General features: G+C 36.4%; 1 protein-coding gene across 1 annotated transcript; it reads left to right on the forward strand.

The window, feature by feature from the left end:
* Positions 1-426: 426 nt before the first annotated feature.
* LOC107854417 (beta-glucosidase 11) lies at positions 427-4,890 on the forward strand. Its single transcript, XM_016699428.2, has 13 exons — positions 427-1,090; positions 1,630-1,693; positions 1,979-2,034; positions 2,122-2,197; positions 2,288-2,359; positions 2,508-2,595; positions 2,673-2,931; positions 3,032-3,147; positions 3,249-3,469; positions 3,657-3,688; positions 3,788-3,875; positions 3,966-4,056; positions 4,494-4,890. The coding sequence occupies exons 1-13, from the start codon at positions 878-880 to the stop codon at positions 4,723-4,725; spliced, it is 1,608 nt and encodes a 535-aa protein (XP_016554914.2). The 5' UTR covers positions 427-877; the 3' UTR covers positions 4,726-4,890.
* The last annotated feature ends 7,045 nt before the right edge of the window (positions 4,891-11,935 follow it).

Below are 11,935 nucleotides of genomic sequence, written 5' to 3' on the forward strand. Positions count from 1 at the left end.
AATCAATTTGTTATAGATCACTTATCACATACTTAATTATACTAATGATATAAAACAACCATTATGTTATGGGTAGATTATCACGAATAGTCTCAATCGCAAGTTGATTGAGTTTTTCGTATGAATCTCAATATTTATATATTATGTTTGCTGAAAATGAGAAAAATAATTTTTCTGATGAATATCTATATAAAAAAATTTCTATAAATAACATCACGTTGATTATCATTTATCTCCTCCCTACCCTCGATATCTATGACTAGAAATATTTCAACTACCATAATTGGGCCTACCAAAAAAAAACTACCATAATTGGAAAGAGCAGACCAGAAAAAATAGACCTAATTGGGAAGTGAAGAGAAAAATATTCTAACCTTCGTGACAATGCCACCTATTTATTTTGAAGTTTTGCACTTGTAGTAGTTTAGTTCATCACGTTTTTCGTACTTAGTGATTGCAAAATGTAAACAGACAGAGACTAATTGGCATTTGTCCTCTGATTCATTGGTAAAATTTGTCCATTAATTATATTTTCCTCAGAAAGAACCGGCTATTAGTTTCGTTATTATTACAGTACCACTAATTTTTTAATTATTTCTTCATTTTTATTATTATCTGCCGATTATTTTTTCTTTGATTATCATATTATTTGTTATTGCTATTATTTCTTTTCTGGCATGGGTTCTCCGTTGCTGTATTTCGTTTTCATACTTGACCTAAAATGTTTTACTTGAATCGATAGCCTATCAAAACAACTTCTCTGGTATAACATAACAATAATATTGTGTACACATTATCTTCTCGGACATTAAGATTACACTTGATATGTTGTTGTTTGGAAAAAGCTGCCAAATTTATAGGCGTATACTACAACATTATGAAATATCATATGTATATAATAAGTTTTGTGGAAGCAACAAGAGCCGGCAGCGCCAGAGGCACAGAAGAAGGATCGATGACGATGCGGGTGAAGCAGCTAAGACGTATATTCACGGTGATAATGCTTGTTTTTCCAGTTCTGGTTGGCAGTATCCGGAGAACTGACTTCCCTGATACTTTCGTATTCGGTTCCGGTTCTTCTGCTTATCAAGTTAGTAACTTTTATTTGACTTATATACACTGATTGACTGATGGTGAATAACAAAAGTACTTGCATTTAAGAAACCTGTTAAATGTAAATCACTTTCAGTTTATAGATTTGTTAAACTCTTACATAGTGGTGATTGTAGATAAATCGGAGGACTAATACATATACGTGTGTGTATGTACATCAATATAGATAATACTTATTGTTCATTAGAATGCATATATTACATGCATGTGCGCACACGATATACATAGAGATGGTTCCAAGATTTGAAATTTATGGATTTCTTCAACAATCTCAAGTATACAGTAATAGCTAAGTTAACAGGAGTAAAATATTTATCAATGATATCAAGTGGATTCAAAATACATTTTCTGAGTTTGTGCAAAAATTATTGATTCACGTGAACCCATAACTTCTAAGCTAGGTCCGCCTCTGCCGACACATATGTATATGCGTGTGACTATGTGTGTGCATATGGATATACAATGTTGATTAGCAACAGGCAGTAAATACTTGACTAGTGGTACATTTGGTGAAAGGTTGAAGGGGCAGCATTTGAAGATGGAAGGACTCCTAGCATTTGGGACACTTTTGCTCATGCTGGTTTGTTCTCATTAATCCTTAATAACATACCCTTGTGGTTCGGCCCTTTCTCAAATCCTGCACATAGCGGAAGTTTTAGTGCATCAGGCTGTCTTGGATGATTCAATAGTTTTGTAAACATTAGAATTATACAATCTTCTCAATTTTATTAGAGAACTATAGTTGTACTAAACAAAAAGATATTAAAAGATCGATATGATTGGGGAGAGGGCAATATATTTGCCCTGTTCCTACAGAAGTAGCAACAGATACTAAATTGTACATGTTTGGTCCCTAATTTTTCAGGTGAATATGGAGGCGCCACTGCAGATGTATCTTGTGACGCATACCATAAATACAAGGTCTGGAAGAGGAAACAGAGCCAGTTTAAGTTTGAGTTCATATAATTGATGATTAATTTGATTGCCCTAAAAAATAATCTATTGTAGGAAGATGTAAAACTCATGGCTGACACGGGTTTGGAAGGATACAGATTTTCCATTTCGTGGTCGAGACTTATTCCTAGTAAGCTCTTTATTTCAACTACTTCGTATATAGAATGTTTTTGTATGTTTTATCTTTCTTCTCATACTTGATTTTGTGCTTTCTCTGTAGATGGAAGAGGTCCTGTTAATCCTAAAGGATTGCAGTATTATCATAATCTCATTGATGAAATCGTCAGTCATGGTAAAAATCACATTTCCATGTTCTCTAGTTCTAATTTTTGTTTGTTGGAAGTTTGAATTTCGCTTCTTGTAAGCAAGATAGTGAGTTAATAAATGATCTATCATTTGTTTGACTGACTCCTTTGAGTTTCAATTTTCTAAATTTATAGGAATCCAACCACATGTTACTCTATGTCATAGCGATTTACCACAAGCACTTGAAGACGAATATGGAGGATGGATTAGTCGAAGGATAATGTGTGATGCAGAATACTTTTAAATTAGTTCATGTTTTGCTACACGAAATAACATGATTGTTCATGTTTTCCATTTAGCGATGACTTCACTGCCTATGCGGATGTGTGCTTCAAGGAATTTGGTGATAGAGTTTTGCATTGGACTACCTTGAATGAGGCCAATGTATTCGCTCTAGGTGGTTATGATAATGGAATGACCCCTCCAAATCATTGTTCCCCACCTTTCGGAATGAGACCCTGCCCCATAGGTAACTCTTCAACCGAGCCTTACATAGCAGGTCATAATTTACTGCTCGCTCATTCAGCTGTGGTGAGACTCTACCGGAGAAAATACACGGTATCAATCACCATTAAATATCAAAGTGATTGAGTGATTACTGTTTACTAGCGTTCTAAATTCCCAAATGTTTGCTAATAGAGTGTATGCTTCAATGCAGTCAATTCAACATGGTTCAGTTGGATTAAATCTCTTTGCGTTTTGGTCCCTTCCTTATACAAATAAAACAGTTGATGTATTGGCAGCACAACGAGCTTCTGATTTTTACTTGGGCTGGTAAGGTGATGAGGTTTCTTAGCTTATTTACATCTCGACTATCTCAAACATTTAATGCCTAATGAATATTTTTGTTCGTTATAACTCTCATCTTATTGAAGGTTTGCCAATCCCTTGATATTTGGAGACTATCCCGATATAATGAAGATGAATGCTGGTTCTAGATTGCCCAAATTCACAAGAGAAGAATCTAAGCAAGTTAAAGGTGCTATAGACTTCATCGCCCTGAACCATTATATGACAGTACGTGTCAAAGACAGGTCCAATAGCCTGGAAAATGATATCAGAGACTTCAGTGCTGATGCAGCATTTGAATTTATACGTAAGAATAATGACTAATGCATCAATCATCATAAAACAAAGATAATGATCATTGATCAATATAGGCATAAATTAGGTCGAGTGAACCAACGCCAGTTCTTTTTGGTCTTGGAGGCCGATCAATTCTTTTCTCTGTTGTAGATTTTTCTGATGTCAAGATTTAATCTTCTATCACTTTATTTATGCAGTGACGACACAAGGCGCTACACCACCAGGCATGGTGAGTGAGGATCGCAAAATGCATCAATTTACGGTGCACAGTGCACTTTACCTTGATTATGTTTATTAAATTTTCCATTGATAATTTGTTTTGAATCAGTATCAAGTGACAGAACCAGGTCTGCAAGGAGCACTAGAATATTTCAAGCAAAATTATGGCAATCCACCTATGTATATTCATGAAAATGGTTCTCCCCTCTCTCTCAAAGTTATTTTATATGCGTTGGCGTCCCATGAAACAAGAATGCTAAAAACTCAGTTGTTGTTTGCTTTGTCAGGTCAAATGACACCACGAAACGCGACGTTAAATGACACAAGCCGGATAGAATATCTGCAAGCCTATATCGGGAACTTGCTTGATGCTGTGAGGTAAGCTCCTTATCTTCACATTACACAACCGTAATGATGAGAGACAATAGACATGAGCTGAGATAGGGGTCGCAAAGCGGTTCATCAGAACTCCTTCCATCTGAAAATTAAAATTCATATATAAGGTCAAAATTGGAGGGGAACTTTGGAGTAACCGGTAAAGTTATTGTTATGTGACCATGTGGTCACAGGGTCAAACCGTGTAATAGCGTCTTGCAGAAATGTAGAGTAAGCCTGCATATAATAGACCCTTGTGGTTCGATTCTTTCTGTACCACGCGCATAACAGTAGTGTTAGTCCACTGGACTTCAATATATATAAGGTTTAAATATTTTTTTAATGTATAAAGTAAATATTGAAATACCTTGATTTCGCCGTCCCAACTGTCGAGACATGACATATTTTACTGATTTTTTTAACCTCCATCTGTTTGTTAGGAATGGATCAAACGTGAAAGGCTACTTCACATGGTCATTTTTAGATTGTTTTGAGTTACTTGGCGCATATCGTTCTGGATTTGGGCTATACTATGTGGATTTGAATGACAAAGAATTAACAAGATATCCAAAACTTTCTGCTCATTGGTACTCTAATTTCTTGAAGGGAAAAGGCTTCAAAGATAGTGCAGTTCTTCAGACTGAGGATAAACTACTTTATTCTTCCCAATAAGTACTTCAATTTCTTTGAGTTATGTTGTGATCTCAATCCCTTTAGGGATTTCACAAATTCTCTATTGCAACTTTAATTTTGCAAATAAGATTCATAATCTAGAAGTTTGATCGTGTATCCTTATACGAGTATGGATGTTAATGTTAACTACTTAATCTGTCCGCGTCTCGTGCGATTATAAAAATATATAAGTGAGTTTGTTTGGGTGATCGTTTTAAATAAACTTATCCATATGTATGAATCTTCATTCCTATGTGAAATCGAATTAAATTTGTTAGCAACAAATTTTCGTGGTGCTGAAAATTAACTGCAAACAAAGATAAAATAAACAAAAAAAATAATTTTATATGAATGAATTTTACGGGTACAATTTTGTTATTCTCTCGATTCTTCTCTCCTAAGATTTTCTGTGATTTGAGGGCCTTCTGTAGCATAATTTTCGAACTTTTGGATGATTTGAGCCTCCTAGAAATGCATTTGGATCTCCAGAAATTGTCGAATAACACTTCGTCTTGTCGAGTTGATCTCCGTTAGTCAATTCATGAAGTCAATGCAGAAGCTTTTTTCAATGTTTACAGAATGACCAAAAAATTATGTAACCCTCCTATTTATAGTTGTAGGAGGTAGACAGTTCAAGTGTAAATAACCTCTTCTGCCTCATTCTAATTGGTCCATTCAATTATCAAGTTTATCACAAATGTTGTGTGATAAGGTTGCTTGTGATTGAACATAAATATGTCATTTGGGACACTTGGTGATGTTTCATTGACTGTTGAACTTGACTTGGCTTGCCACATTTTTGAATGGGCGGTCTCGTCTCATTGGTCTTTAATTTGACTGGAATGCCACGTCATTCGACACGTGGCATGAGATTGGGCTTCAAGGTGACATGGACCTTGACGAGGAATAAAATAGGCTTATTATTTTTACAACCCAAAATAATTTTAGGCCCAATAAAATATGGATCAAATTCAAATTTTATATGAATTTGATCCAATAAATTTTACATGTTTACAGATATCCCCTACTTCAAGGCTCGTTGAGGTGTTTGATTTGTCAGACCTTTTAGAAACGAGATTTAAAGTATTTATAGAACTTTTTTTCTAGTGTGTGTGTGCGTAATTTAATCCTTGCAAAATATTTGAATTTAACCAGAATAAAACATAGTCGAACTCTTCAACTATATCTCAATTTTCTCATTGACGTGCAAAAGCCAACCAATTAATACACACTGAAGACTCTTCTTTTTTTTTTTTTTTTGAAAAATTTGAGCATTTTTTCAAAATCTGTCTCCTCAAAGTCATGATAGTCTGGGTAGAATAACGTGATTTCTTTCATTCGGAGTGTAAATTCTGTTTAAAACTAAATATATCCAAACCACGTAGGATCCGGGCATTAGTCTTATATCGAATTTTAATAGGATTAAATAATGATGTTATCCCACTTAAAAAAGGATTAGGAATTTGACTTATTTTGGACACTTGGACGTCCCAACCCTTCTTGAAGACAACTTATTCAACAAATTCCTTTTCGAAATCAAACAGGAGCATTCCAGAGTCTATAAAAGGACATCACCGCCCCATTAAGTCATTGTAATTCAGTTTGAGCTGCAACACAACCCACGTTCTTCTCCTTTTTTTGATCTCTTTCACAATCAAGTTTTCAGGCAACTTGGGGCATCTGTGGGAAAAAAATTCATAATGCCTCATGAGGATCTAAATCACGAACGACTTGCAGTGTTAGAAAGTAGTCTTGTTCAGCTACGTTCTACGCAAAAACCACACTCATGTTCTCTCCAGATCTGCCCAGGTATCTTTCCAAAATCAGACTTTCGGTTCTGTTTCATCACTTTTTGTTTGTTTTTGTAACGCCCCGAGTCTGTACCCCAGACGCTACACGATGCTCATAATCTCAAAGGACCACAAGCTAATCCATGACTGGTACCTGCTGCAATAACTATGTAATAAATACTATAATGATTGCGAAAATAGGCGGAAACATATGCCATAAGGTTTAAATTTTTAAATAAATCTGAATGCGGTATCTAAATACCAAAACTGAATATAAGTACTGAAGAACTGTCTGAAAATACTCTAGTCTGAAAAGCCTCTAAACTATCTGAACTGTGGAGTTGATGGGACAAGTCCCCAACTAACTTCAACTACCGAAAATAATGCTGAAATACTGAAATAAGCCATTTTCTCGAACTATGAGGACTTACCACTACTCTAACCGTTGAAAGTCTGATCTGCTAAGGGTGCTCTAGGGCCTTTGCGTCTGAACTTATGATATAAGACATCATAGCGCAAAAAGCATGTGTCAATACTTTGATTGTACTGGTATGCTTAGTGAGGTAGGCTGAAATGCATGAACAATACTAATTGAATAACATAAGTATGACTGAATAGGAGTACATGCATGAATAAATAGACTGTAAATGAGATCGTGATAATACTAAATATTGAGTCTGAATACTGATTAACTGATACTGGGTTTACTGTTACTGTGTTACTGATTATCTGGATGACTGTATCTAACATTCCCAAAGTATATGGAACTATGCTGAGTTCCGTACTGAGCTGAGTGACTATATCTGATAGTCCTGAATCTGTATAACTGAACTGAGTTCTATTCTGAGACTGTGATTGAAACTAAGACTATGGGAGGTAATCATCTAACCGACATGCCCCTCTCTAATCTGATTGGGGTCCAACCTGTAACCCCAGTTAGAAGGGTGTCAATACCGTACCACGAGTAAGGACAAGCTGTGAGTTAACCCTCTCTGACAGGAAGATCTTCCATCAACCCTCGTTGTTAGGATAACTCGGATGAGAATTATCAACCCTCATAATGTCTGGTAGAAAGATACCTCAACTACGCTGGCTATGTAGTTTTGTAACGCAGGGATTGCTGCTAAGGGTCAAACCCTCTGCTGATAAGAATGCCCCCATCCCTGGGTTAACTCAGTGCTGAATCCTACTCCCAACTGAATAGACACTGGACTGATTTCTAATCTGTACTAGGCTGGACTGAATGGTTATTGAGATTACTATTTAGCTGAATAGAACTGAACTAAGTTCACTGAGTTCCGTTGCCTGACGGAATACTACTGAATTCTGTTAGCTGACTGAGTTTACTAAGGTTTGAACTGGATAGTGAATTAGACTGAACTAATACTGATTCTATCAATTTTTTCTGAGTTCTATAACTGACTGAGAGTACTACTGACCATGTTGTGACTGATACTGTTCTATGACTGACCATGGCTCTAGGTAATCAGCTAAATTGTCGGGTACAAGTACCCCCAGGACTCGATAGCATAAATTAAGAGACATGGCGCAACTTAGAGCATATAAGCTAAGTACTTGATCATCATTCATTCATTGGGGCATTTTGACAAACACTTGTATGATATAACTCGCACATAAGCTAACTTGACATGATTTCATCCTCTTAATAGTTCACATGGACAATTTATCAAGCACTTGGTGAGCATAGTATATGCACATAGTATTGAACAACAAGTGAGCGTCATAATTCATCTCTAATTTCACAAATCAAGGGTGTATCATGGATTCACATGAATCTACACACATAATGATCAAATTCCCATGAAATATATATATAATCATGAATTAGGAACTTAATCCAAATAGCAATCATGTATACATTTTAATTCCAAACATGAAAAATCATAAAATCAATTACTTGAAGTTCAAAAGAGATTCTTGGACTCTAAGGGTGGAAGTGACCCTTGGATGAATACTTCACATACCTTTGTTGAAGAATTTCTAAAAGTTTATGGTCGAATGTTGAGTTCTTGATTTGAAATTAGATCTTCTAGGGTTTTGTTCTTGAGCAAATTTAAGAAAGAATGACTATAGTTTCTCTATAGGGAGTTTAATTTTGTGTTTTGGGGGCTGAGGGTCAAGGGAAAAAGACGTAATTACCCCCAAGAACACGGTCTTTTAATGATTGAAAACTGGGCTACCGATGCACAGGTCGACGCAGTGTGTCGATGACATCGATGTGATAGCCAACGCGTCGTGCCATCTTCTCATTGATTCACTAAAATTGGACGCTAGTAGCTTGCGAAAATATTAATTAATGTGATAGTCGACGTGGTGCGCCAAGATCGTGTTGATCCACTGTTTTAAGATTCCAAAAGAGCTTCAAACGAAGTCCAAAAAATTAAAACTTATCCGAAAACACCTACGGACATTCCTGATCATGAATCAACCAAAACATCAACATTTAATAGACGTCAAGGTCAAAAAATAAGATTGCCAACCTTCGTAGGCTAAAATAACACTAAGTCTGAGTACTTAGCAAAAATATTCTAAGTTTGGGACCCCTTGACAAGCCTAAAGAACTGAATTAAGCTTAGAATTTTGCAGGATCTTACATTATCTCTCCCTTAGGAACATTCGTCCTTGAACGAGACTACTGAGACTGAGAAGAATGAGAGACTAACTTACTTACTGGACATGAACATATGGAACATGACTATATGACTGATATTACTGGTACACTGAATCATCATACTGAACATGAATATCTAACGCATGAGTATAGCTAAACATGATTCATGAATACATGACTGAACTGGCTCATGAATATATGACTAAATGTGCAATGGTAACTAATACCAAGTTTGTAACTGAAATCTGAACATGAAACTGAATAAGCTTAAGAAAAACTATTACCTTGATCTGAGTCTGGATTAGCGTAGAATAGATGAGGATACTTGGTTCGCATGTCTGCTCCTGCTTCCCAAGTAGCTCCATCAATGGACTGATTCAGCCAAAGAACTTTGACTGGGTTCTCTTCATAAGAGAGTCTGTTCTGAATGTCTATGCCCTCTACATGGACTATGACTTCTGGGTCACCTATGCATTTCTTTACCAAGGAGACGTGAAACATTGGATGAACTGAAGATAGATCTAAAGGCTACTTAAGCTTGTAAGCTACCTTTCCGAAATAGCTGAGAAATTTGTGAGGATCGACATATCGGGCACTAAACTTCCCCTTTCTGCCAAACCTCTTGAACCCTTTCATGGGAGAGATTTTCAAGAATATGAAATTACCAATCTCAAACTTGAGATCCTTTACTGAACACAAATGAACGAGAACATGAGAACATAACTGAGCCTGAAATGTGATACATGAACTGAATATCGTGAGCTGAACTAAGCCTCCTTGAATACATTGGCTTACGACTGGGGTTGGAACTTAAGGGTCCACTCATGAGTACCCATTACTCCAAACTGGATTTGTTAAGTGAAGAGAAACTGGAAGGTGTAGGACATGAAAGATCGGGAGTTATGGTGCATCTCCCCCTTGGGACATTATGTCCCTTGAAGAATGTTGACTTGGCTAAGACACTGAGGAAAAACTGGGACGATGCTTAGGGCACACACGGACTGAGCTGAGCACGTATTACCTGGTCGCTCTATCTTGGAATAATTACATTCACGAGATATTTAGACAGAGCGACTAGATGGGAAATCAAACTATATGAACTGGTCTGCCTGACTGCTAAACTGATTTATTGAATTTACAGACTAATGCTGAAAACTAATACTTGACTGGAGCATTTCCTTGACACTCTCTCAACTATACACTCCACATCATCATGACACTTCACCTGAGACTACTAAAAATATTCACATGGGTGTTGTGCACGAATGCATAAACATACTAACTTATCTGAATAACTAGATGGCTGATAGCTAAATGTTGGTCATGTAAGATTGAACTGTACTTAGTATGGACTGAAACTGTAGAGTGTTTTATGTTTGAGGTAAAGGATGACTGAGAAACATGAGATGCTGAGCATAAGTACGTGAAAACTGCATTATTTGAGAATGCAAGGCAAAACGTATAATAGGATTCTGAAATGGTATGTAAACTGAGGCACTGAAATACTAATAACTGAGTAACTGATAGCTATATGCTATGGTCAAGAAAACCTGAAATCAAATTGAGTTACTGATTTGATTACTCGACTGAGACTATAACTAAGACGGTAACTGAGACTGTAATGGAGACTATAACTAAAACTCATACTGGAACTGAATACTAAGTTTTTATATCTACGTGATAAGGACTGACATAAATCGAGGATCTGAATAGACACTCCCACTCTGAAGTTTCCCAACTTTTCTTCCCAAGAAAAATGCTGATTCCCCCCCTGCAGTAACTACACATAACTTTTTTCTAGCCATTTACTAGCACACTAGACTGACATTCAAGCCTATCTTCACAGCTACAGCCTCGTGTAAGACAAACATGCAAAAAACTTTTCTTAACAAGAAATATTTACTCTCTCCCATCTAAGCAATCACTCATCACTACATCATTTTGTAAGGAGAGTCCACTGAAGGGTTAAAACATAAGGACCTGAAGTGTGTATGAATACTATACCAACTTGATACTTAACTGAGGCCTGAGGAATAGAGTATTTAAACCATGGATCTATCAAGAGATCTAAACTAAGGATATGCATGACGTAATATGAATTTAGACGATCGCTAAGAGTGTAGCATGGGGCATGGGAACTAAGCATATTGTAACACATAACACGAGTACATGAGTCATGAGCTGCATGACCTGAGTTTGGAGTTTCTGTATTCGCAGATCATGGTTTGTAATAGCGTGTGAACTGGAATTCCTTATACTAAGAACTGTAAGCAAACATGATTTTTGCTAACGTGCTCGAATATGAGCTATGATCATAGAGATGACATGTAAGATATGAATAGATATCATGATAACTGATGGGTTTTGAGAGTCTAATATACTATTTTGAGATGTTCTGCGTGATCATGTTCACTAAAAAAGTAGACAAGGATGTCATCTACGAAGACTATGACGAACATGACTAAGTACTGTTTGAACACATAGTTCATCAAGTCCATGAAAGCTGCTGGGGAATCGGTAAGACCAAAGGACATGACTAAGAATTCAAAGTGACCATACCGAGTTCTGAAGGTCATCTTCGGGATCTCACATTCCCTGACTGTGAGCTGATGATAGCCTAATCTAAGGTCTACTTAGAGAAATAGCTATCACCTTGAAGTTGGTCAAATAAGTCATAGATTCTGGGAAATGGATACTTCTTCTTGACCATAACTTTATTTAACTGACGGTAATCTATGCACATTTTGAGAGAACTATTTTTCTTATGCACGAATAAGAATGGAGTGCC

This window comes from Capsicum annuum, chromosome 3, assembly GCF_002878395.1.
Source record: "Capsicum annuum cultivar UCD-10X-F1 chromosome 3, UCD10Xv1.1, whole genome shotgun sequence".
NCBI classification, from domain to species: domain Eukaryota; kingdom Viridiplantae; phylum Streptophyta; class Magnoliopsida; order Solanales; family Solanaceae; genus Capsicum; species Capsicum annuum.